This window comes from Manduca sexta, chromosome 16 (assembly GCF_014839805.1).
Source record: "Manduca sexta isolate Smith_Timp_Sample1 chromosome 16, JHU_Msex_v1.0, whole genome shotgun sequence".
NCBI lineage: Eukaryota > Metazoa > Arthropoda > Insecta > Lepidoptera > Sphingidae > Manduca > Manduca sexta.
This window is the reverse complement of record NC_051130.1, coordinates 9774075-9798827: the sequence shown is the minus strand read 5'-3', so window position 1 is coordinate 9798827 and position 24753 is coordinate 9774075. Positions and strand designations below refer to the sequence as shown.

Here is a 24753-nt window from a genome sequence, read left to right as displayed (position 1 = left end):
ATTGTGTGTATTCTTTGTGAATTATCGCTTGCTTTCACGGCGAAGAAAAACATCGTGAGGAAGCTTGCATACCTGAGAAATTCTCTATAGGAATTTTCGAGGGTGTGTGAAGTAGTAGTAGTAACCAATCCCCACTGGGCCAGCATGGTGGACTAGGGCCTAATCCCTCTCAGTAGTAGAGGAGGCCCATACCCAACAGTGGGACAGTACATAATACAGGGCTAATATTATATTATAGTTTACAATACTTCTAAACTAAAGGATCGAGTCCAGAGTTAAAGTTTAGTCCGTAGATCTCATAATTTCGTCACAACGATCCAAGGTAGACATCGTTAATCTGTTTCAAATTGCTGACTCAACAGATAGCCGGTGTTTGTAAAACTTGTTTGTCACCTGTTTAATGAATGCGATGGCCGCGTCATAAACTTAGTAAACTAGGTCATTGGCTTGCTTTATATACCCACCAGAAACATATTGTCCTGTCACTTGTCTTGTGCCAGGGACTTTAGTGTTTGCAAGAACATTCAGAATAGAAATAAAATATTTAATGAGCATATAGGCATTTGTCTTGATGTAGGTTTTGGACCTTTTATTTCGCAGCCGGCTCGCTTATCGTCCGTTGCGCCACGCCGCGACGAGTGACATTTTATTGATATGAACACGTTTACTTTATTAGAAAGGAGTAATTTTTAATAGATGGTACCCGATAGGTCTAGTTAATTGTTGTTTCTGGTCATTCGTGCCACTAATAGCCGAACTGATATATCGTCTCATCGATCACAGATAAAAAAAAATTGAAATTGACTTTACGTAAGTACTTTGTAAATGTTCAATTCTGTACTAGCCTTCTACAATTTCGCATTAAGCTAATACAAGTTTACATTTATAGAGTTCCTCTTTCAACCACCTTCATCTGTAACTAGTTCACAGTTTGAAACTACATTGAATCCTAAATTTGGCCGGATCAGCTAGGTGAGCAGTTTCCGCCAACTGCTCTTTGATCGGTTAAATAGTGTTTCCAAACTATCTTTAGCTTTGTATGGAACGGTAACTTTACATTTATATTGTGGTGTGGTTTCTTTTTGTTCTTTTCAATGTGTAAAGTATTAAACGGCTGGTGTTGGTAGAAGCTATAAGTTAGGAGAAATTTCGACTTATTTTCATGTGTTGTGTACTACTTGTTTTAGGTCAGGATATACTCCCACTGAAAGTCGTTTAAAATTCCTATTTTTCACAAGTCACGACAGAGTAATTTAGTGTTGGCAAAACTATTTGTGGCACTGTTGGGTGTTTTATATTACAACAATATTTTATTTTACCGTTATAGTCCTTATACAAGTTTAAATAGATTTATGATTTCGAGAACTTATGTTTCGAACTTATATTTTCGCTTCCATTATGAAGTTTAGAGATTAGCTTCAGGGCAATAATTTTATTATAGTAGTTGTAGTATGTGTGGGTGGCATTATACTCGGCCTATAAGACCAATAATATACAGTTAGAATCAAAGATTTGGTTATCGATATTAGTATGAGTTTTTGAATTGAAAACACATAGTATGTTTGGTGACTTATAGGCACTGTCTCGTTTTTTGGAAACACAAACTTAGAATAGGGTATTTTCCTATGTTTGATTTTGTACATTATTCTATACGTAACAGCAAATATAATGAAAAAGATGCCCTTCTGTTAAAACTGCATAGAAATAGATTATGCAGTGAGGCAATAATTCATATTTTAATAGTTGCAATGTGCAGGAGTGCGCGTGGTGGGATTATCGGTTCATCTCTTTCTTTCAATCGCATCATAATATTCGATGACGTCACGTGAGCGTATTGCGTCTCCTTTCCAATTATATGACACTATCACCTTCTACCGAAATTCAAAGGCTTTGTTGATATTTATTGATGTAATAATCATTCTTTTTGTGTAAAAATTTATATATCGTACGTATTTGATTAAAGTAAAGAAAAAAAAATGAGTCTAATACCCTATTAAATGTGTTAGTTCTGTAAAAAATAATGTTTTAACTACAAAAACATTTAAATACATCACAATTCCTATAACACCTGTAATTATTTTAGCCTAACGCTTTCGGATATTGTTCGTCCGAAGTTTTATTTGTTCTTCAATTGTTTTCTTAAATCTGTCGTCAGTGCAGTCATCTATTGCGTTCAGCCGTAAAGCATTGGTATTATTTTTATTAGAGCTGGCGTTGACGTAAGATATTACATCTGCTTATTGTTCTTTATGTCTACATTATTTATAGTTACTGTTTTGCATGCACTGATATAGTTACGCGAGCATCTTGTTTTATGACGTAATGGCCAGAGGTACAGTACTTGGCAGTAGATATCTTCGAGCTGTGGATAAATGTGTAATAATCGGCAACGAAAGTAACATATTTAGAAAGAAATTATTAATTAGATTTATAGTCTCGTTTCTGTCGCCGCTATCTATATGATGGTTTGTCACTAACTTGTTGATTCTCGTTCGGTAGCTCCACGTGTAATATTTAAAGCTCTTTACTATACTCACGGCATAAGTTATATTGTCGAGTACTGTAATAACGTTTTTAATACCATACCGTTTACGTAGATTTCTTTATAATTTTTTATGCTGTACTAAAACAGTATTAAATAGTATTTCGTATTTTTTATATTTTTAATTGATTTCAGTATTCTTTGTTAATGTTCTCTCCACAACCTTCTCTCGTTGTGTACCTACCTCTTTAGTCTCTGCACCACCTAAAGGTTGACTGGTAGAGAATGCCTTCGGCATTAAGTCCGCCTTTATACTCTTTGTATATAAACTGTAATAAATAAATAAATAAAACAGATATAGGTATCCTCTATTTTACGGTGTGTATCCACTTTATAAGTCGACATAATTTCATGAGGCAAGTAAAATTTTATATAATGGTCATTCCACCTTTAACTAATAACTACATCAAGTGTATAAAAAATAAATAAACAATAAGATAGTCAGTTTTTGGATGAAGGTTTAATATGAGAAAAATAAACATTATTTCCGAAATCGATCGGACAAAAAGTCAGCATTAAATACTATCTCACATATGAGTATTGTTATATCTAAATATAAAATACGATGGCAAAAATTCCCCCTTTTCCTCTTCTAAAGCAAATGGCTGAAACTGTTTAAATCAAGATCTAACTTTGTACACAAACACAAATACGATTTGTTGCATTCGTTCCCACTAAAGAACAACGTCTGATCAAGCTTGCATACTTGATTGGAAAATGCTGTAAAAATCACTTGTCCTTACTAGCTTAACAATTAAAACAGTAAAGCATTTTTATCGGCCACAAATGTGTGTATATAATAAATTTCTCCCGACGTTTCGAAGATTTGTAATATAAAAATCGCGTTATAATTCGCAAAATTGTTTTATTTTAATGTCTAACATCCGCGTTAACTGAGAAATCATGGGACAATCTATCTATCTATATATATAAAAATTAATCCCTATTTCCCTTGGTCACATTTTTTTTATTTTTGTTCTGTTTGTTATTGTCAGGAGGAGGTTCTTATGAAAGAAAAAATAAAAAAAATTGCGCGGAAAATTAGGATATTTAAGAAAACTTAAAAAATATATTAATTATATATAATTGTCAATTGTTTGAAATAACTGTCAGCGATTGACAAAATGCGCGCTGCAAATTCATAGTTAAGACGGGACAACGTCTGTCGGGTCGACTAGTTATTTTTAAAAATTAAGTAAAGGTCGAACTGCCCGCCCACCTGATGATGAACGTAAACCATGGAATGATGCAACGATGTCAAAATGACCCTGTATACTTATGTTTATATTATAATGCTCATACATAAGACACGGCCCACCAAATTGTTAGACTGCGTAAACTATTTGCATTTTTTTTTATCATACACTAACAATATTAATTTATAATATTCTATGAAACTATTGCAAATCGCGTTACTAATTAAGTTACTTAAAATTAAATGCATGTCTCGTTTGGTATCGACATAAGAGTCTATAACGGCAAGCTCTTTATTTCCGATATACATTTTAGTTCCATTAATAAAAGGTATCCTATCTCTGTTATTTCCATAGTAAAGTCATTAGTTATACCGCTACCCGTTCGTTGAATTACTAGGTAAAGGTTGTACTTGCATATAAATGGAGAAACCGGAGTACGATGGCTAATTTTTCTTTATGATATTGGTTAAGATAATTTTGTTTACGAACCGTAAGGACGATATTCGGCATCTTTGCCAGAGCAGGCGTAATATAAAACTAATTTATATGCGCTAATCTTGTGAACTATCGTTGATTTTGAAAATTCTATCACAAATGACATGTTTCGTTGTCTGTGAGAAAATACTATAAGTTTAATTGAATTTTTTAAAACGAACTATGTCGCGGCTAAAGCCAAAATCAAGCAAAATAGAATGAAAAACAATACCCTTTGACAAAATTCGCGTACGTTAATTCTACCATTGAATCATCACATTGTTACTTCTATACTATGCACTACCATACCATTCAAACTACTTTGAAGTGTGTTCAGAAGCAGGAAATTTTCAAATACAAATTTTATTCTTCCTATAGCTCCAAACTCCGAAGATTTAAATGTCATCAGATACGAACAGCAGCATCTCTATCGGAAATGTTACTTTGGCTTATATAAATAACAACATACAAATACATTTTATTATTGCTGAATGTAGGTACTTAATATACAGGTTTCAAAATATACAAAATATGTCAATACATTCTACCGGGATAGGTACTTACTGTTTGATTGTTTAACACGAATTTAAACTATTTTTACTGATTTAGCCCTTGGTCCACCAAGCTAACCTGCAGCTTGGCAGAATTCACAAACATACTTACAAAAACTGTAGACTTAAAAATAATGAAATTTTCGAATTTTCTGTTTTAATGAAATGTTATTTTTTGTTAATTAACGATGCCATTCATTTCGTAATCGATGACGTCACGGACACCGCTGTGCAAATTTCATTATAATTGGTCTTGCATCGTGTGTATTTGGTTTCATTACATTATCATAACCTACTTGATTAATCGTGATTGTTTATTTATCAAGAGATTGTATCATTTCATATCAATGTGTTGAAAAAATAATATTAGCCTTGTATTATGTATTGTTCTACTGCAGGGTAAGGGTTGAAAAATGCCTTTGAGTAATTGTTGTCGACAGTATCGCTGTTGGTTTTTTTGTCCGAAATTCTACTGAAAGTAATAAATACATTAAAGTATAGTGACAGAAATATACAAATGACTATCTACGCAGACAGAGTCTTGCAAACGAGTACCTTATTAACGAACATCCCTTATAAATCCAATACGATATATTCCCATGATCCGCATCGGCATTCACACCAATCAGAGATCCGCGTGATCTATGGGGAACAAAGATTCCCCTAGTTTCAACAGCCGACGACGCTGGCTCGAAATAAAAATCGCATTTGCGATAATTGGTTACGGCCCGTCGATTCGCACTGAATGCGGTTCACGCTCCGGCGGGGAGAGGCACGGCGCGAGGGGCGGCGGCTAAATGACTGATTCCTCTCTGTGCTTCCTAATTGTATATCTAGATAGATTATACAATAAGTTTTCTACATTTTTGGGCTTCAATTAGGATTCACATTAGAGAAAAAGTTATATGTTGATACAACAGAAGTCTGAAAGATAAATAAATGCTTTACCGTTATTGTTTTGATTGCTCCACTTAAATTATTTGAGCTTTGGCTGCAAGATCATCTGCGTTAGGATATATTTCTCAAATAAAAAGTACCCTATAATACTCAGATAATGTAGTCTTCTGGTACAAAATCTTAAGAATTTGATTTACTGGTCTCACATATTTGAGAGTACTGTGTTGGTACCACCGCAATGTCTCTTTCTGCCGCCAAGCAGCAGTGTGTAGTTACTATTGTGTTCCGATTTAAAGAATATAGTAGCCAGTGTAACTACTGAACATAATAAGACTGAACATCATGTCTCAGGATGGTGAGCGCACTGGAATACCAAACAATACATTGTAATTCAAGGTGTTGGAAGGTGTTTCTAGTGTTTACAAGCGGTCGTATCGCTTACCATCAGGCGAACGGCAACCTCATCTCGTCATTCAAAGCAATAAAAAAAAAAATAATCGGCCGGTTGTTTCCTATACCATCAAACTTACCAATTACTATAGTGTAAATCGTAAAGAAAGAATAATAAATGCCTATGAAGAATATGCAAGTCTTCAATACCAAATACCCTGACATATCAATAACAGACTGAGTACCCAGACGCTTTCCATACCAAACTATCGATTACTGGAACCTTTGCGAAGATAGCATAGCGCCCTTAACTCGACTATCGGCCAAACGTTCCCTGCAAACTCGCAATGGCAAACGCACTTAACCTATTAAGGTATAGGTACCGTGTGGTCGCATTTTTCGATTTGGATGCTCTAACTTGGTTAAAACGCTGTTAATATCACGCTGTGTTTACGAGTGATTGCTTTTTTATTTTGAGGTGGAAGTGTTGTGATTTTTTTCAGGTAAAGGTGTTTTTCTAAGGTTCTAACTTTGCTTATCAGATGTCGCCAGTAGAGTGAGACGACAATAGACTGACATTATCTGTTTTACTATTCGGAATTAAATATAGAATTATTATATATTTTTTTGGAATATGTCTTCCTAGGGATAGAGCCAGTTATGAAAAGAAAAATATGTAAATTTCGTACGTTAATGACATTAGACGGTCACCAAAGACATTTTAGTATTTCAACGCAAAATTAAGGGAGCTGCAGATTTAAAAAAAAATTACATCAAGCCCAAAGAGTTCTAAAATTATATAGAGCGGCCATTAGAAAGATTTTCATCCAAAAATGTTGTTCTCGAGCGATGGTTATTGAGTCTAAATAATTCAGTTCAAATTAATATCCACTATGAGTTACCAAAATTTACTGATATACCAATATCCTACAGGCACATTCGTATCTATACTTACTAAATTATAAATAGGAAAATTTTGCGAGTTTGTTAGTAAGGGCTAATATATATAATATAATATAATATAATATAATAATCTCTGGAATTATTGAACCGATTTTGAAAATTCTCTCACTAATAGCTAGCTATATTACTCCTGAGTGCTATAGGTTACTTTTTATACCCGGAAATAATTAACCCCGAAAAAATCACACAAGCGGAACTACGGGCAAAAGCTAATTTCCAATAAACAAATACCGAAACGATCGATTCGTTGATTGATTGATTGTAATTAAATTATATGCCCATTACACGAACAAATCAATAAACGTCAACGAAACAAAAAGGTCAGAGCAAAGTTAGGATAATTTATCGGTCGATCAAACATTTGCTGTGTCCGCAAACAACTCGTACATATCCGATTCCAATAGGAACTGTTCGGAGCGACGCGAGCCACCATTCACCATTGTTTCATATTTTAAGCGAAAACAGCTCGTTAATGGACGTTGTTGCACTCACGTAATGTCAGTGATTGGAAATTGATATTTTTTGTGTAATTTTAGTTATGTTGACGTGCAATATAGTCATCATAAGGGTCTATTTTAGGTACACTTTGTCAGTCAACATATTACAAATATTTACAAAGTACCAGTCAGTTACTGAGTAACTAATGTGATTTATATAAGATCTCGTCATATTTTATTTTAAAGTCGGTTAAGAATCAGCATTTCGCATCAGTTTACAATGCATCGGGTCTTTGGGGCTGGAGCTACGTCCGGCATTCGACCCAGAACCGCACGTATTGTGGATTCTACCGGTCAGATCTGGAACATAGTTCGGGTTTTGGTCGTGCAACACATGTATATCTACTGATACTTCAATTTGGTCCTTACTGACACCTTTAGTAACAGTGTTTGAGATGATAAAAATATTCAAAATTATATTTGGTATCGCAAAAAGACAAAATTTTCATTATTGCATCGTGTCATGGACTTTGTATGTAATTTTTTCAAGCTTAAGTTTGTAAGCAAAAATAAATCAAGCAAATAAATCACTTTTTGTCACTACGATAGCGAGTTACAACATAAGGCCTACCCCTGTATATGTTCCTAAGTACGTAAGCTAGTCGTTACATTACGATTATGTCGCTCCTTAGTCTGCTTTTACGGGTATTTTGTACCAAAAGACTGCCAAAAGTAATAGTAGTTGTGTTAAGCGACATATATATATTTGAAGTCTATTCAGATATATTCAATATACGCAGTGGACAGAGAAACACACCAGATGTAAAGTAATATTCCATTGTATGACATTTTGCGGTTAATGCAGACAATACTACCCTCAGCAACAGTGAATATCATGTATTGACCTTTAAAAACGTTTAATATTATCACCGTGATATTCTTGCCCACAATGTGAGCTGCTCGAGAATGCTTGGCTTGAATCTAGGCACATATTGTTTAGACTAGCACAGGGATGGCTAACCATCATTAGTTAATGTGCCATTATGTATATATTAAAAAAAAATTGCCTGTAACGTGCCATCCAGGACCGGCTTTATTTATACGAGTGACCCTTTTACAGACTTTTTTAGTGATCAACTATGTTTTTGTTTTTTTTTTTTACCTGGGCACCATTGTGGCTTCACTGTATCTGATGTTAAGCAAAGTGAAGCCACAAGATAGATACGTATACAATGTTTGGCGTATTACTCGCGTGGCCGAATTATTTTCTTATGCTGCCTTTACTGGCACACGAACCATTGGTTCGCCACCCGCTAGTCATTAGCAGGTCACGACAGACGGTCTACTTTGAAAAACTAATGTCGAAATGTCAGTCAGAAACGAAGAAAAGACGAACTTCGGATTTAACTCTACTACCAAATTACTTCGGATCCGTCATCGTTCTGTAGCTTACCATGTAATGTAGCGACCATGTGATGTAGCGAGCGGGCTTCGTGACTATTTTAAAGAATATTTGACTACCTGTGTTACATTTAAGAAAAATATATTCACATATAATTCAATGTCATTATTTCCTGTCTATAGCTAGTGCTATGCTAGTGCATATTATAGCATATAGTTATATTTTTAATACGCTCGTTAAAGTCATTAGATGTTATATCTCTGGCTTACTATTTCAAGGTCCTATGTTCATTTTTATTTATATTGGAAAAATTACATTGAAAATTGTCATGTTGCTAAAAATCGGAGGACAACAATTCCCCCTTTATTTATCATTAGGGATTATCGGTATTTTTTACTAAAAATATAGGATTATATAATACATAAATCAATTATAAAATAGAACATTGAACCTTGTAATAGTGAGTCAGCGCCTTAACCATTACTAAGAATATTTCACACCACGGCACAGCATGCTTGCTGCTACATAATTTACATATTAGCTTTAAGTAAGTTATTGCCACGTCAATCGTTACTAGACACTAGGCAACTATACAAGACATTATCATAATACAGGATAAATCTCAAGATAAATATATCATGTAATTCATGCTGGTGGTAGGATACACTTTATATCCGCCCGGATAGCGACCGCCGTACACTAGCTGTTAAACCCCACCATAGTGGCCTATGTAAATGTGTATCGTTCCGGGATCAGTCTGAATATATCCAGTTCCAATAGGCCGACATAATAGGGGACCGGCCTATGCTTGATTTTGTACATTATTCTATATGTAATGGTCAATAATACGAAAAAGAAGCACTCCTGCAAAAACTGCATAAATATTGGTTAAAAAATGAACGAGTAATTCATATTTAAAATATTGTAATGAGCAGAAGTGAGTGCGATGTGGGGATATCGCTTCATCTCTTTCTTTTGCACGCGTCGTAATTCCCGATGACGTCACACGTGGGTATTTCGTCTCTTTTCTGTTTCTTGTTAATTACCCCTTCCACCGAAATTCAAAGACTTATAACTTGTTGATTTTTTACCGGATTTCAATAATTCCTTCTGTGTTATAATTTATATTATTTATATTATGTAAATATTTGATAATAGTAAAGAACAAAAATGAGTCCGGTACCCTATTGTGTCGACTGCCGAAGGGTCATTATTTCTCGTCAGTCGAGTGTCTATTGGACCCCATTTTACTTATCATCATGTGCAAAGGGGTCATATTGCCGTGCACATATTAAAAAAAGAATGTTAGCTCTGAGACTTATAATCTTATGGCACTGTAGCATATCGCATAATACTTGTATATTCTATACCCGGTTTCTATACTCACCATTACATTAAATATAACGTCAGTTAGGCCTCGCAACAGTCTTCGGGTTCATCTGGAAAAGAAAAAAAAATTGTAAAAATATCGACCAGTAATTAAAGTTATGTATGATCAGTGAAAACGTTTATACAAATTGAAATTCGTAACAGCCAAACTGAGCTACTCTCAATATCCAACAAAAACTTTTTCTGTGTACACCTAACTGAAAATACGCTTCGTTATTTGAATTCAAAATTTTCGTAATGAAAAATTGCAGGCGACAAAAGCGCTCAATGTCGTGGTGAGACGAGGATTAATTAGATGAACTATATTTAGAAATATGTTTTATTATCAAAACGGTAAAGCATATTATTTGCTAGTCCATTAGTCAATTTAATTGGACACAGAACGTCATTGTTATCGCAGACACGTCAGTGACATACGTCCCTATAAGTGACAGAACGCTTTGGATACGTCATTCAAATTCATATTTCGAACGGGTATTTCGACACCCTTTTGGGTATTATTATAAGACTGTATTTTACACGATTTACCATGTTTGTTTTCGCCATTGACGGTTATGCCTCATTTAGACTATCGGCGAATATTTCGACAAATGACTTGGCGAATAATTCGTGCACGAATATGAGTAATGAATACACTCTAATAAGCTTACACACTCGTGTTCGTGACTATTTGTCAGTACCCGGCAAGTTTTTAAATCAGGGGTTATATTTATTGAAAGAACAGCTTTCGACGTTATATTATTAAAAAAAACATTTCTACCATTATTATCTAACATAATACATCAGTCATTTATATTTTCATCAGTAATTTATAATACTCTATAAGACATTACGTAAGGTTGAAGAGAAAAACAATCAACAACAGAACAAACAAATATACGAAACAATAGACAATGGTTACGGAGACAATTTTTTAATTTGAATTCGATAATTATACGAGATAAGGTTAAAAATAACGCGGCAGCGGGCAGAACTGTCCGGGGACGGTTGATTTATGTTGTTATGTATATACCTCTATAAGATTTATCATACAAAAGTGATTAAAATAAAGTATATGGTAAATTACTACTTTGACTTTCAGCACAAAGAATTGAAAAATAAAACTGAAGTCTACTTAATATCTTAGCTTGATATTAGGACATTAAATTTGATGATTACTGTGTTTGAACTTGTATTAAAGGTTACCAAATTTAAACACGTATTTATCTAACAGATCCTAAAAATAGACAAATTCAATTTAACCCGTAAATAACGGATCAATTACGCTGTCTCCCAAAGGGTCGGGGGCCGTTTATACCCACATCGTTTAACATTGCAGACGCAAATTATTCACAGAGGTCTCACAAACCGTGCTTGTTTCAGGCCCATGTGGACACCGCCCTGCCTGGACCCCCGCCCGCGTACGAAACGGTGGTCGAGGGCCCCTTGCATCATGAAGATTGTATTAACGATCTAAAGGTGAGTTATTTAGTATCCTTTTAGTAGGAAATTTATTTTATTTTACACATTTAATTGTTAGATTATATATTTGCGAGTTTTCTGTGTATATAGATGTGAGGCAAGACTTTTTATTGAATACATTGCCTGGTACCGAACAACTGATGATATTTAAACAATGAGAGGATTCACGCTGACAGTAATGTCAGAATAAAATTTTACGTGTACGATCTCTATTACGACTTATTTTGAATGGTACTAAATTGCTAGCTGTATTTTCCAGATTTTTTTTGATCAATTATTTTTTTCGAACGCTCAGCAGTTTTTGATGACCATCTGGCATTAGCGATAAAACGCAAGCAACTTCTAATTGGACAGTAATTTGGTAACGGTGGCAGGAAATTTCTGGATGCAAACCGCTGCTAGAAGTCGAAATCTTTGGAGGAGATACTATTTTATGTAGACATTACGTGGCTGATGACGATTTTGGAATTTAAGCATATTTGGTATCCACATAAGAATGAAACCATACCTCTTGATTTTAGGAGGTGGTCACGGAGCCATGCCCTCAGTGCCAGCACTCATCGGGATGCGACACCGAGTTGCCGTCGTACGAAGCAGCAGTCATGCTTCGAGACACCAAGTTATAAAATGCCTTGTACTAGACGTAATGTAGTTTTACTAAGCCCCTTGCATTTATTGAAGGGTATTTTGAACAATATAGTTTATAATCAAAGCACTGCTGGAATTTTATATTAATCGTAAATATGTGTGAAATTAATAATGTCGGTTGCAGATGAAAAACTAAGCGAAGTTTGGCTCGTATAGTCGTGATATTTTTCCATACTTGTGTGCACTGTTATGTAAACCAAGTGTAGCTTTCTCAGCCACGCTAGCTAAGCCAAGCTAAGCTTAGTTCTCGATCTGCTACCTACATAACACTAAACACGGACGCCTAATATATTTTAGTGAAGATATATATGATGTAATACTGTAGTGAGTGGAATAGCACTAATCGATGTTATGCTTAACACATGGTAGAAAAGGGCTCAGACTTTCCGACATCCGTAGTGAAAGTTTTTAAATATTTTTAGTCGTATATTTTCGTGTGTTGATCCTTTCTGTGAGGCACGGTGCGCCATTCATCAAAACTGTCAGATAGCCCGTCTGAGGATTTGAAACTACGCGCACTGAATTTACACGATGGAAGCGATAGCGCGTGACCTGTATCATATCTGAGGATGGATTTGTGTATCGTAGACCTTAACAGTTAAAAGTAGAAAGAGGCGAAGTTTTTTTGCTCCTTATACAGCTGTGGATTGCGGATATCAATATTTTATGATATGCCACTGCCAAGGGTGCACCTGCCTTAAACATATCTCGCATTGCCTTATGACAGTAGCAACAAATAAGCACAGAATTCTCCGCTTTAAGTTTTGTCAAATCTGTCACCTTACCTTATCTATTTAAATGAACTATATTATGTTCTTATATTATATTTTATGTAAGAAAGGTAATAATTTGTTTTTTCAGTATGGGAAGTAGATGTCGTCACTCATTTTTTTTATTTCATTATTAGAGAAACAGTACGCGTAATAAACAATAACTGTATTGTCATATTTATAAATGATAAGTATTTAGACTATATTCAGTTAACTTTATATTTACTTGACATATTTTTTTTATTAAAATTAAATAACTTATCATCATATTTCCAGTAAATTATAACATAGCCATTTTAATCCTGTTTTTTTTCGCTTATACGTTTTGTTTCATCTTCTGTATACTAATGTTGGTTCCTGTAAGATCTGCTGTAACACCAAGTATTATTATATTTTAATCTGTTTAGAAAAGCTGAAACATGTTTTGATCTCATATTAATATTTGAATTTTTAATTAAAAAAATACGATATGTATGTTACAATTTAATTTCTACCTTTTTGTATACACATATTATTTGACTTAAAATATCTTATGAAGGGAGAAAACATTTTTTTGTGTTCCCCTACACAAATTACATAATAGTGTTATTAGTAATATTGTAACATAACTATAGGAATGTAACAGTTCAGATCAAGTCTTATGACTAGACTAAGTATAAGTTATGAGCCTAAATAACCACAATAAATATTAACATTAATATTGTATGTGTTTAATTTTAAGTTTTGTTACCATCGCCATAGCTGCTTATATTCGACAAACGTCAAAATAATTGAGCAGTCCATGATCGGTTTGAAGTTAGTCCATTCATCCGGGTTGTACTACTTTACGTAACGCGTTCCGTAGCTACGTTCACGTCGGTCGTAAAGTTTAATGTGAACTGTCAGGCCATAGTAAGCTAGGCATTTATAGGTCAAAATACTTTTGCATGATGTTAAATAGCTTAGAACTATAGAAAGCGGCTGCAAGCATGTTTTACAAATAAATAAATAAAGAAATTGTATTAGGGGCCATACATAAATTACGTCAAATGAATTTAATGTTTTTACTTTTTTCCGTCCTTTTCAGGTGGTCACATTTGTAGGTCCTCCTCCCCTTTGTGTGACGTCACATATTATGCAATTTTACATCTAAATGGGTAAATAAAAATAGCGGTTCCTAAGTCAGATATTACCTGCTTAAAAAAAAAACAATATCAGATCACATCGGGCGGCATTTGGCTCAAGTGCGTCCGACGAGCGACCCTGTGATGTCCGTGACGATCCTTTGATGATTGATAATCCCATAATTAACCTATAATTTTTAATTTGATTATTACCCCGGCTGGGCGGAGCGACGTGGGTAGATTAGTGTTATAAAAATATAGTTTAAATGCATGACGTACTACTAATCACAATATAGCGCAATAACGAACGTATGTGATATCTATTTTGATAATACAATTGTACTACAAAGAGCATATTGATATCATAAAATTAATATCTCCTGACATGATTAAGATTATATAAAGAGCTTATGAATTTATAAAACTATTTATGGCCTGATTAAAATAATTAACCGATAACGTATTGTATTAAGTAGACAAAGAAAAAGATTTTATGAATCATTTTTGATAGCTTGCTTAATTATCTGTGACGTGTTGTAGATAAGAACCAAAATATCATGATTACACAGCACGGTAGCACAGTAGCGGGGTGCAAGTGCCAAGGCCTGTGGTATGGGGGCATTTAAAGAATTCCGACATGGTATCTCCTGCCTGTTGTAAGAGGCGATTAAAAGGTTGCTATCGGGAGTCGTTGCCGCGTAACGGGGAATACGCAGATTCATTCAATAAATGGTGCCGAAGAAAGGGGACCCCTAAGCCACAAAAGAGATGACCCGAGTAGCGGCATTGTGCTAAGACGGGTCCGGCGAATTCGGAAGCACTCTCGACCGCCCGGAACCGTCTCACGTGCGCAGGAGCAGGTCATAGCAGGTTTAAGTCGGTATGATGGCATAATCGGTAGGGACCAGACCTAAAGCCGACATAACCATTCTTCCGCTCCCCAGGTTCAAGAAGGCATCCATAACATGGAGTATTACTGCGGGAGAAAAAAAAGGTGCACGAGCTATTGAATTTAGGTTTAAACTTTGAAGGACTTTGTAGCTGGTATAATTTCAGGGTTTTATGTGACATGATTTCATTTTTCCAGATTATTTGAATGCAGCGCCAGTATTTTTAAATGTTCTGGATAGTGTTTTTTCTGGATAGTGTATTTATGTGTATACCTCAACCAAGTACTCACGACGGGGGTAAGTAATACTTAATTTTCTAATTATTCGGCTAAAAAATCTGTAACACATAAAATAAAAACTCGCAAATACTCAAAACACTTTAGCTTCTAGACTAAAACAGCGACGAGACGTGATCGGTTTAAATAAAACAATTGTGACTATATTGGGTGCAGACTACAGTCCGAGCGGCCCGAAATAGTTCAGAATTGATTGAAATGGAATGGAAACTAAGGACGGGCCCGTGAATGGGTGGATGACCTGATAAACCTCGTGTGGGGCCGCTGGGCGGTGACGTCACAAGATCGTATTTGAGAGACAGTTATATCCCAGCTATATTTAATAATTCCTTTAATTTAAGTTTCAATGTGGGCATTATAAATAGTTTTTATCGGTTCCTGCGTATGAGGCCAGGGTTTTATTACAAAAAAAAATTTTGGAATCTTGAAAAATGAGTAAACACCTTTGAAAGGACGTACGGAGCAACGATCGTCGCGAAATTACGACTAAGATCCTTAAGTAAAGATTAAAAAAGGATGAATGTAATTATGTACTTACCAACACCGATACTTCAAAGGATGTTACGTGAACATTTTTGGACCGATCGACAACATCCTGCTTATAAGACTACAATCTGCATTTAATCCGCGTGTAATTAAATTGACCGCTTCCTTCAAAGCCTTGAATACCAATGGCAGCAAACTCAAGCTAGTTCAGATATAAGTTTAATTTAAGAAAAAAACACACGCATAAAATGAGTCTAAAATCACAAACACAATATGTTAATCATTAATCATTTGACTTTCCTAAATTGTCCAAGCTTATTGTATGTGAAATATCATGGCCGACATTATCATTGTTCGAACACCAATTTATTGGTCATCAATCATCGATAAATAGCGCATATTTTAACATACATTAACGTTAACAACCGCAAAAGAAAAACGAGCTATCGTTGTACACGAGCGATTCGCGAGACTCGATATTGTTTGCGCATGTTCGCTAATTACTCTAATCACGAATGTGTTATTAAATGAAAATATACTTTAAACGCAAGCAATAAGGCTGCTAGGGCGGCAAACGTAGTATATTATTATATTGTTAAAATAAAAATGATTTTGTGAGAGTATTTGTGATACTTTTTGCTATAAAAACGCTGCGTGCTTGATAGACGAGGCGGTTATTCATTAACAGTCGTATCAGTCGGTTGGTTTGTGTAATATTTGTTTTCACAAATATTTGTAGTCAGTGATAGTTCTTTTTATTTTAATCAAAACCCCTTGAATTGCATACTAACAACATATTATATTAATCTTGGCACATAGCGGAAAATAGTTTCTTACAATCATTCATTTCCGCGTTGCACATTTCTAGTATTCTACTTGGTCTCCAAATTTTATTTTCATCATTATTGAGGTTGACATATTATGTACCATTATTATGCAAAAACCCAACTTTAAGTAACAACATTGCTGAAACGTTTTGTACAGTGAAATTAAGCAGGGATCCTTTACATTTTTCTTAAATATTGGAAACTCGTACACAATTGCTTTACCACTCTACATGGGCGGTACCGATTACTAACCATTATTTTAACCAAATATTTGCCTGTTTTTTTATAATCATCACATAGACCACTACTGAAAATAAGCTTCTTCCCAATGTTTTTGACTAAACTCTTGGAAGCCGCTTCCTTCTCGCCAAAGAAACGAGCTTGTAAACTACTAATACATATAGAATGAAAATCACCCACATGATTGCTGGAGACTGCAAAATGTACAGTACATCATACAAAGTTGCAGCATTAAGATCCAAAATGGCACGTCCCGGAATTGCAGGTAAAGTGCTCGCAGCACTGAATTACATGCCTGGACGTAAACTTGCTTACGGTTCTAAAAATACTGCATGTTTTGTAAATTGCAGAAACAATACGATTTATATTAGACCAATATGGTGGAATAAATTCATAACTTATAATGTTTTTGTTATAATATTTATACTATAAATTCAATGTTGTAGCATTAATTACATTTAAAAATTAACGATATTTATTACCGAACAATTGTATTGTTACGAATATGATTTTAAATAATTATTTAATTATTATTAGAGGAAAAACATCTAAATATAAATAATCATCATCAACCAAATATTCCATTATCCATAATATATTCTAATTGTGTCCAGATGGCATAATGATGTAAAGTTTAATTGAAAATTAAATATAATCAATCATAAATTTGTTAAAGCCATAATTGATACACCGAATAATTAAATCAGTGATTAAAAATTTAACCTACATAGTTATGTAAATGCCGCCATACGCTATATGAAAATCGTAAGACCGTTGAAGTTTTAAGAGTTCCAAGTTCGTAGTGAAGTTACGAGTCGATAGCACATTTTTTTTGCGCTTCACTTTTCTGCGGATAACAAATAATCTATTTCCATTTAAACATGTACAAAGTTATCATTTGTATAAAAATAATGTAAAGGTGCAGGAAACGCAGATAACAAAGTTGAATAAAACATTGCTCAAAATGTGTAATCAGCGGCCTTGTAAGAGAAGTCAATAAACTTGCATTTGTTAACAATATGGTATTTAGTGTAATTCCATGGAACAATTTCATGAGAACCGTGAGTAAGTAAATACGTAGATACGGTTTTATGAGGCAAAACAAAACACATTTAGCGCTCAAAAAAAGAAATAATTACACTGCCTATAAATCAAAACACAACATTGTTGAGATGCTTGCTCAGCAGAAATATACGTTAGTACTTACTCTTTGAAATAAAACTATAGCGGTTTTTTATATTTGAATTTTCTCGCGACTTTTCGACTGCATTTCATATTCACGAGACGGACTGAGGTATTGGTCGTCCGAAAAGCCAGCCACAATATTTACCTATATTTTAATATTTTTTACAAATTATACAAACTTTTATTTCGATGTCTAACATTCGCGTAAACATAAGGAATCATTAGCTCACCCAGACAATCGCATGTAGAAAATCTACCACTAACTGATAGAAAAGATTAAACCATTATCTACCACAATTACCTAAACCTAATAACAAAAAGAAAGAATATAGATTATAAACCACAATTACTTAAGCTCACGATAAAATGCTATTGAAAAAAAAAACATCAATTTCTAGCATACAGAATTCATTCACATAGCGTTGCTTTACATCCGTTTCAATAGTCACACAGCGTTGGTAAACCGTTGGATTTAAAAAGGTATTGCACGCGGATGTGTGAACAACCGCGGACTTCAATAACGAAACGCATTACTATATTAAATACAGAATGTACTTAAATATTGTTGATCCATTGCCAGTTTTATACAAATGGGAAATTTGAAATATGGAATGCTATCTTTTTTTCTATTTTCGTACTGTTTAAAATGTTCACTAATGTTATTATGTAATAGTCATATTACAAGGGGGTAAGTTTGTTTTGGTTTTGAAAATTCTTTTGCTGATATGAAGTTATAATATTCCTGAGTGCTATAAATTACTTTTTATATTAAAAGCGGACTTATACGGACGGAGACGCAGACAGCAGTATTAGATTACTAATATTATGTATGCGAAAGTTTGTAAAAATTTCGAAGGTTCGGCTGTTTTTGAGATGTAGAAACTATTTAATGAATTTTAATGAAATTTAGCACTTTGATGGACCAAGTCCTGAATTAACATATTATTGTAGCCTTATTTTTGGGAAAATTACACAGTGATTCCTTTAATACGGGGAAGGCCTTATAAACACATAGGCAGAGCTCCGAGCAACACCTAGTTATATACTAATATAGCAAAACCATTTACAAAAAAATGTGTACACTAATATTTATCGAAACTAAAGAATTCTAACCACATGCAAAACCACGAAGTTAACAAAACACGAACGTTTCGTTTTCGAAGGTGATATTATTACATTAGACCACAACTCACAGCCATAAAGCATCTTGCTAATTTATGCGAAACTCCGTCAACTATCGCTTCGTCAATCTGCCGCTAAGCAGAAGTGTGCAAGCACCGGTGGTTCGCTAGTGTAATTTCTAGGCGCAATGACATTTCGCTAGTGTAATTTTTAGGCGTTGTTGGAACTGAGAATGAACATCTAATATGTGACGACAATCCGCAGATCCAAAACCCAAGGGCACGCACTTCTTTTCTAATGTTATATGTGTATTCTATGGAAATTCAAGTAATAGACATCGTAATTGGGAATAAATATCTCTAAACAATAATACAACTGTCAAATAAGATTCGCTTGAAACTCATGGAACAGGGTCTTATAGTTATAGATAATAATTATAATCAGTTATTCGCGACTGCACACGTCGAATGCGCGCCACTTTTGACAGGTTTGTCTGGAAATCTTTAGGGGAATATGTTCAGCAGTGGACTTTACGTGGCTGATGATAATGGCGATGATTCGCGACTCCATTCGTTAGAGGGAAATTGGAAACTATTTTTTAATAATGGAAAGTATTAATGACAATTTTCATAAACCTCGCCAGTGTGTGGCAGTGCGTGCAATGAAGGTATCAAGGTTTGTCCGTCAAAAATTTAATATTTCGAGATGAATAGAACTCTAAGCTATACTCCCTGAATTTCTCTGTTCTACATTTTGATATTTTTGCAGTAGCATTGCATTTATTTTTGCAGTTTTGAGCTTACGTTTCTGTATTTGAATAATAAAATTAATCGCGGCAACACTATGGTGTTTAATTATGACGTGCATTAATCAAATTTCAAAAATTATATATGAAACTTTCTGTAATTTCATAAATCTAAATTATACCATTTTAAAATACGGTTCCACATCCAACATTGTAATGGTAATCCAGTAAATACTAAGTGCGACAGCTTAAAGTTCTTAACTCGTCGGTATAAAAAATGCACAATTTCCAACCCTTCCAATCGTTAAGGAATAGAAAGTAGGGGGAGGGGGGTGAAAAGACTTAAGTCCTAGCGAACGTTGTGCCACTGTTTTGAATACAAATGAAATGACTTAAACATGCCTATTATTAGTTACAGAAACCAATTTTCCAGACCAGTTGATGTCGAGTTATGAAGGACGTTGATTTTGATACTAGTTGCTTTGATCTTACAAACATAAAAAATGCGTGCTTGCTTGGCTTTTGTAAAATACAGATATAGCTGGAAGTAGCGAAGTGTCCATAGAAATCAATTCCTGGCTTATCTTTATATAGAATTTATGTAAAATCTTATCATTAGAATGATTTGCCGACCTCATTTATACATATTACTCCCTACATATTGTGTTGTGTATATATATGTGGATTCCCCTTCGGAATATATTACCTTTCGCCACTGCTATTATTAAGTAATCGTAATGAATAATTATTGTTGATATATTTACACACAAAATATATGACTCATTTAACAACTCGCAGCAGTGAGAGGTATTAGAAAAACTTCAAGGTTCGACGTGCATAACATTCACTTGGTAACAGCTACTTTATCTCTACGACATCATGGAACAGAAAATAAGCTCAGCGATTAGATGCATTATTTACATCTCTGCCTACCCCTTTGAGGATAATTGACGAGAGAGTGTATGTACTTAAATAATACGATTATTAAATTATACTCGATAGCGGATATTCGCTTAGCACGCGTCAGTAAAGTCTTTTTAAATTACAAAGAGATTAAGGGGACCTCTATAGTAAATAATTGCATGCAACTGGGGCGTCCGCCAATCTCTTTAGCGGGTATCAGCCTCTGAGTGTGATTAACATTTACATATCTCGTTAATTTTATATATTACTAGGTGTTGCTCGCGGCTTCGACCACGTGAACGTGTTTTCTGGGATTTTTTTTCCGACTTGATAGGTATCCGTTATATTGTGATCAAATTACACAGTCATTATAAATTGTAAGCTATGCGTTATTCTGATTTATAACCAATATTACTGTAAAGTTTCATCCAAATCTGTTCAGTAGTTTATCCGTGAAAGAAGGTGTTTTCCGGGATATTTTTTTTCTGATATGATCAGGTATCGTTATATTATTACCAAATTACACAAAATCATTATAAATTGTAAGCTATGTGTTATTCTGATGTATTACCAATATTACTGTAAAGTTTCATCCAAAACCGTTCAGTAGTTTTTCCGTGAAAGAGGAACAAACATACATAGCTACATCCATCCTCACAAACTTTCGCACTTATAATATTAGTAGGATTAGGTGTTGATCGTAGCCTCGTCTGTGTAAAAAGCCTTTTCCGCTTCAAAAGTACATAAGTTACTGTTGCAATCTATAATACCATCTTTACGACGGCAGCGACATAGAAAATTAGGATAAAAATCAAATTATTTCCTATGGGAGCAAATTACCGGTATGAAATGTAGTCTATATGTCAATCCAGGGTGTGGTCTGTCCGTTTGCTAAATCACATCCATATTTATTCAGCGGTTTCCGCGTTAACTGTCATCAACATCGAAACATTTGCATTTATAATATTAGTATATATATTCTTGACTGGTCTGCTCTTAAACTTTTAATCATCGGTGATGTTTAATTTTGACAGCTATTTAAGCGATGCTTAACCACCTCTTAACGCTAAAATAAGTTTATTAATGTTTTTGGTAATCGGTGGCAAAGCAATTGATTAAACATAAGACGAGTTTATAGGTAAGACTTAATTTTCATAACAGTATTATTTTATTATGTCTTGAATAGCTAAAGGCGGCCACGCTGTAGCTGTCTCATATAAAAATGCTTTTCATAAAACTTCTAAATACAACGTTTGTAAAAAATCAAGTCAATATATCGACTTACTTACAACTTAGGTACATTTGAATAAAATAATGGATATTAAAAGTATGGAAAAACACCGTATAAAATCTGATTTTTTATATATAACTTATTTACAGACTACGTCACCAATCGGTCAATTCTAAAAAAATAATTTCCGTAGAAAAATATCACTAATAGATTTATATTAATATTTATATCTTGGTCAGTTTAACTAATCTCTGCCCGATTGTTCCCCGTACCTGGGTGTGTAGATGCGCGATCCTACTCGAAAGCACTCGGCTCGTCGGAAGCGCTTCGAGCACGGCCGAACAATGTAAAGTAGCCCCTTCTCCCCCTTCACGGCAGGCGTCTTTCTTTACACATCTCATCGGCGTACATCCGTTATGAAATACCTTGAAAAAGGTCCGTCTTTAAAATTAAATGTAGCAACGCAGTGAAGACGCAAATATATTTTCTAATTACCGCATAAAATTACTTCAAGCCGTTTTTATACGCCTCATGGCCAAAAGGCTAGCAGAAGTGAGATGGAACACCACACCGTAATCAGTTTTAAATAAAGAATGAATAATGCCATAATTATGCCTTCATATCTAATTAATTATAAGTAACCTTTATCAATATAGGTACAACTTAGAAATACACACGCACACAATATAAACATACGACTTTAAGCCCTCTTAAAACTTAGCGTACAGAGCATGGACGCGCACCATAAATCGAGACGGGCGGCACGGATGCTGCGAAGTGCATTCCAGTGTTGATCAACAACGACGATGGAACCTCATTAAGAATGCAGACACCCCCGGCTTTGCTGTAAAACGTCTTTTACTGCCGGCGACGCGCGGGACAGCGCCGCGAGCGCAGATAAACAATGCACGCTTTGATTAAAGTGGTGATTTTGAATTGTTTGTTGATTGTTGTTAGTTTGTTGTGTTATATAGATTTACGTTTCAAAAATTCCGTAGTATATCATAAGGATACGTTTGTCTAGGTCATATTCTTTTATATTAGAACGGGTATACAATGACACTTTTTATAAATATTGTTTGCCTCGTGTAATGCGCCATGCTACTAAATGTACTAAATGTACACCGTATAATATATGATGATTATATTATTTAATTTATTAATTACTGTTATTACGACTTGCGCCATCTCATCTGTGGATGCTCTTACGTTTGATTCAGTACATTAATCATAACTACAAAAAAGCTTTGTGCTTTTAGACGACTCAAAACAACTCTATTCTTTACGTCAGTAGGAGCAAAATTATCCACATAATTGTCATAAATTCATATATATATAACGGACCTATAGTTAAATGTCTAATACAACATTGTCGCGGTCGTCACGGCAATACAAACCGCAATCATATCAAGTTTGATGTTTGAAACTAATTTCGTCAGAGCGGCACCTCGAGCTGTGGTCAATGGATCATTTCAAATGATACGGGCTTGTGTTGCAGATCTTTCGCAATTCCGTATACTGCAAGTGTTGTTGGACGATACATCAAATTACTGGTTTTCAGAAAATTATTGAAGACACGCTATTTATCATCTGTTTATTCGTCTACAATAATTTAGGTTCTGCAACACATTCTAGTAAGTTGGTTAATTCTGTTGTTGTATAATTGTAAAATGGTAGATATTGGAACTTTGATTTTGCGGATGACAAACACCTCAGTACGCCCGATGACAACGAAGGCTGAAAAGTCTTCGAAACGTCGGGAGAAAATTGAAATATAAAATCCACGATAAAATCCGAAAAGTAGTTTAATTATAATGTCTAACATTCGCGTAAACAGATGAAATCATTATGGTTAGTTCTGGTTTACGAACGACCGCTTCTGCAACCATTTTTGGGGGATCGAGTTGGTAAATAAGCATTTAGTTGGAAACTTATATAATCACTTTAGGAAATCTATAATTCCTTGAAGGAGGAAAACAAGGCCAGTACAAATAATAAAGCATCATTAACTCGTACAGTATAATCACGAAATGTACGTGTGTACCTACTTGGATGATTCTATGTATTCAGTATGGCACATGATAACATGCATTTGTTTTATAATTCGTATCTAAAGAAGGTCGTATTAAAGTGTGTACAATTAGCCAGTGTTATAACTAGGTATGACTCACGTTCACGTGTATATAGATGGACATTTTTAAGTACACATGAGTTTATCTATTGTTCCTTATTTCACTTAAAAGTTTAGGCGTATTATAAAAAATAAGATAAGTCTATATACCAATATCACTCATAACTAAATAAGCTTAAAACGTATTATCTGCATTTAATTTACATTTCATTACCATTTTTTTTAACCTTAGAATATATCCTAAAAATGTTCACAAAATAATGCGTTATTATATTCAAGAATTAAATACATCATTTGAGCAAAGAAACCACAACAGTTCGAATTTCAAAAATCTACGGCATAATATCGAATTAAACTACACTAAATATAAAGGGAATATTAACAATAAAAACAAGCTCAATAATTGTACATTAACTATTGTTGATTAATTTACGCTCCTGATAAGTTTGTACTTTGTATGTATTCTTTAACTTC

The 24753-nt window shown here is 34.3% G+C and overlaps 2 protein-coding genes across 3 annotated transcripts in view; one reads left to right on the top strand and one right to left on the bottom strand.

Annotated features, from left to right (window-relative positions):
- The window catches only part of LOC115453090, a 39718-nt gene extending 25565 nt beyond the window's left edge, over window positions 1–14153 (top strand). The window contains exons 4-5 of the mRNA XM_030181733.2: window positions 11604–11699; window positions 12224–14153. Of these exons, the coding sequence (XP_030037593.1) occupies window positions 11604–11699; window positions 12224–12328 (201 nt within the window). The 3' untranslated portion in view covers window positions 12329–14153. The remainder of the gene's footprint in view (window positions 1–11603; window positions 11700–12223) is intronic.
- The window catches only part of LOC115454885 (probable beta-hexosaminidase fdl), a 122122-nt gene that overhangs the window by 51334 nt on the left and 46035 nt on the right, over window positions 1–24753 (bottom strand). For both annotated transcript variants that reach the window (XM_037439110.1, XM_037439113.1), the window contains exon 3: window positions 10240–10291. The gene's annotated coding sequence lies outside the window, so the exon portion shown is untranslated. The remainder of the gene's footprint in view (window positions 1–10239; window positions 10292–24753) is intronic.